The following is a 3,734-nucleotide window of genomic DNA, read 5'->3' as shown; positions in this document are numbered from 1 at the left end:
CAGTCAAGCTGGGGCAGGAGCGTGCGGCAGAGCTTTTGGAGATTTTGTTATATGCATGTATTTCCTTTTCAGTATTGTACTCAAATGATTATATTAGTGGATATGTGGTAATGATGTTGTTCTTATGATTTGGGTTTACTCGTGGTTATGCTTCTTATGAGATAAATTCATGTTGAAATCCCTCCTTGTAGGATCCCAAGATCGGAACCTGTCATATAGGCACTGGGAGCCGAGAATGGGGTACTACGGAGGTTGTTGGCACCAGATTCGACGATCAGGAATCTTGTGAATCCGATTTTCGGGTTTGGGGCGTGACAACTGCTATCACTAGTTGACTTAGAAACTGATCTGGCTTAAGATATTTGATCGAGATTACCTTCTTGACTGGTGTGGAGTGTAAACTGAGTCTCCAGCGTCATAGTGGATGGTCTCAACGTTGCTTGGAAATCCCACCCTGTATGTGTTAAGTTAAGTCATTTAGTTAATTGATCTCATGTTTCAATAATTCCGGGTTTAAAAGGTAACACCCGTGCACCGGAGGTATGGGGTGTTACAGTCTACCCCCTAAAAAAATTTTGCCCTCGAAATTACCTGAGGTGTGTTGTTAAATAAGTGAGGGTACTTTTCAATGACTTCTGCTTCTCTCTCCCAAGTTGCCTCTTCTTCCTCGTGATGCGACCAAAGGACCTTGACCAATGGTATAGTCTTCGTCCGTAGGACTTGCTCCTTATGGTCTAGGACGCGGATAGGTTCCTCGGTATAAGAAGCATTGTCTGTAAGTTCAATTGGCTCCCAGCTAATAACATGTGACTCATTCGGCGTGTATCTCTTTAACATGGATACATGGAAGACGTTGTGAATACCTGTCAGTGCAGTAGGTAACATAAGGCGGTATGCTATGGCTCCCACACAATCTAAGATCTCAAAAGGTCCGATGAAATGAGGTGTAAGCTTCCCTTTCTGTCCGAACCTTATCAAATCCTTCATAGGTGAAACCTTTAGAAATATGTGATCGTCAATTGTAAACTCCAGATCGCATCGTCGATTGTCTGTGTAGCTTTTCTGCCTACTTTAGGCAATGCGCAAACGCTTCCAAATGACATCGATTGCCTGGGTGGTAACTTGGATGAGTTCAGGTCCCAGCAAACTCCGTTCTCCTACTTCTGCCCAGCATTGCAGGGTTCGACAGGGGCGACCATAAAGGGCCTCGTAAGGTGCCATGCCTATGCTGGACTGAAAACTGTTATTATAGGCGAACTCTGCGAGGGCCAAATGGTCGTCCCAATTCCCCTTAAAGTCGAGGACACACGCTCTCAGCATATCTTCCAAAACCCGATTTACTCTCTCTGTCTGCCCATCTGTTTGGGGGTGAAAAGTTGTACTGAACTTGAGTTCCGTGCCGAGTTCTTCCTGCATCCTTCTCCAAAAGGTGGATGTGAACCAGGAGTCACGATCTGATATGATCTCCTGAGGGACCCCGTAGGACAGAACGACTTCATGGTGTAGAGCCTTGCCAGGTTGTCAATTGAATCTGTCGTCCGGATAGGGAGGAACCGAACAGACTTCGTCAGCATGTCCACAATGATCCATATCGAGTCATGTTTCTTCTGGGTCCTAGGAAGTCCAACAATGAAGTCCATAGAGATATTGTTCCACTTCCAATTGTCCATTGGTAGTGGCTGCAAAAGGCCTGCAGGCCTGCGATGCTCGGCCTTGACCTTCTGACATACCATACACTTCGCCACAAATTCTGCTATATCTCTCTTGATGTTGCCCCACCAGTACTGTCTTTTGACGTCGTTGTACATCTTCGTACTACCTAGGTGTATGGCTAACTTGGAATGGTGGGCCTCCATCATTACTCCTCTCTTCAAGTCAACATCATCGGGTACGCATACTAGCCCCTGGTATCAGAGACCACCGTCGTCATCGATCTTCCAATCAGGCATTCCTTCACTCTTACACCTCTCTTTCATCTTAACCAGCCATTCGTCCTGATCTTGGACTGAAATTATATGGCACATTAGGGTCGGTTCGATGGTTAGAAGAGTTACGTAAGCATCTAGCTCATCGAGCATGAGCTGGATGTCGAAGTCCTATACTAACTCCATCATCTCCCACTCTTGGATCATCAGGTGGCCATTAGTTCATGCTTCTTTTTCCGACTCAGAGCATTAGCCATAGAGTTTGCATTACCAGGATGGTAGGATATATCGAAATGGAAATCTTTAAGCGTCTCCATCCACCGACGCTGACGAATATTCAAGTCTTTCTAAGTGAATATGTATTTTAGAATCTTGTGGTCGTAGAATAACTGGAAGTCCTCCTCATAGAGATTGTGCCTACATATTTTTAGAGCGAAGACTACAACAGTCAACTCTAGGTCATGCGTCGAGTAATTCTCCTCGTGCTTTTTCAACTGGTGAGAAGCGTAAGCGATCACCCTATTGTTCTGCATCAGAACACAGCCCAGACCCATCTTCGAAGTGTCGTTGTATACTACGAACGTTTCTCCTTCTTGCAGAAGAGTGAGTACTGGTGCAGAAGTCAGTCTCATTTTTAGCTCCTGGAAAGCCGTTTCTATGTTCTCATCCCATTTAAATTGGTTGTTTTTCTTCATCAGTTGGGTGAGTGGCCGCACGATCCGGGAGAACTCCTTGATGAAGCGCCTGTAGTATCTTGCCATGCCGAGGAAACTTCGAACCTCGGTAACTGTAGTGGGCTGCTCCCACTTAAATATTGCTTCCACTTTTGCTAGATCGACTGCTATCCCGTAAGCCTTAACCACGTGTCCTAAGAACTTTACTTCTTCTTCCCAAAACTCACCCTTGGACAGCTTAGCATATAGCTGATTTTCTCTGAGAGTGCTTAGAACCATGCGCAAGTGTTGTTCATGCTCCTTCTAGCTCTTAGAATAGACTAGGATATCGTCAATGAACACGATCACGAACCGGTCTAGGTACGGCATGAAGACTCGATTCATGAGGTCTATGAACACCGCTGGAGCGTTTGTAAGTCCAAAGGACATTACCAAGAACTCGTAGTGCCCATACCGAGTTCTAAATACTGTCTTAGGGATATCCTCATCCCTGATTCTCAGTTGATGATACCCAGAGCGCAAATCTATTTTGGAGAAATACTTGGCATCTTTGAGCTGATTGAATAGATCGTCGATATGTGGCAAGGGGTATCTATTCTTTATCATTACGTCATTCAGATGTCGATAATCAATGCAGAGGCGCATCGATCCATCCTTCTTCTTCACGAAGAGGACTGGTGAAGCCCTGGTTTAGAAATTCATCGATTTAGCTCCTCAATTCCTCCATCTCACATGGAGGCATGCGAAACGGGGGCAGTGAAATGGGGGTGGTCCCTGGCTTGAGATTGATGCAAAAATCCACCGTTCGCCTAGGAGGCAGCCCTGGTATTTCTCGGAACACTTTTGAGAATTCTCGCACGACCGGTATTCAACTGATGGAGACTTCTTCTGTCTCGACCTCGGCTAGAGCTTACAAGCTCCCAAACTCTCCGTGCTGCCCTTCCTTTTCAAAATAAAGGGGGATCACCCTGGGATGGTTATGGAAACTATCTTGCCACGACAGTCCATGACTGCGCGCATGAATGTAAGCCAGTCCATCCCCAGGATGACATCAAATTGCCTGATATGCATAATGACCAAGTCTATGGTCACCAGATGAGTTGCGAAGATGAAGGGACATGCCCTGCATAGTTTT

The 3,734-nt window shown here is 45.7% G+C and overlaps 1 protein-coding gene across 1 annotated transcript; it reads right to left on the bottom strand.

Moving 5' to 3' along the window:
• Positions 1-2,272: 2,272 nt before the first annotated feature.
• On the bottom strand, positions 2,273-2,878 carry LOC131225034 (uncharacterized mitochondrial protein AtMg00860-like). The gene has a single exon (XM_058220459.1). It carries the CDS (start codon positions 2,876-2,878, stop codon positions 2,273-2,275), a length of 606 nt encoding a protein of 201 aa, XP_058076442.1.
• Positions 2,879-3,734: the final 856 nt, after the last annotated feature.

This window comes from Magnolia sinica, chromosome 14 (assembly GCF_029962835.1).
Source record: "Magnolia sinica isolate HGM2019 chromosome 14, MsV1, whole genome shotgun sequence".
Taxonomy (NCBI): domain Eukaryota; kingdom Viridiplantae; phylum Streptophyta; class Magnoliopsida; order Magnoliales; family Magnoliaceae; genus Magnolia; species Magnolia sinica.
The sequence above is the reverse complement of the archived record's forward strand: the minus strand, read 5'-3'. Positions and strand labels throughout refer to the sequence as shown.

Bases quoted from the DNA above. Each gene is read 5' to 3' on its own strand.
- LOC131225034 (XM_058220459.1), bottom strand. From the start codon at position 2,878: ATGGTTCTAAGCACTCTCAGAGAAAATCAGCTATATGCTAAGCTGTCC.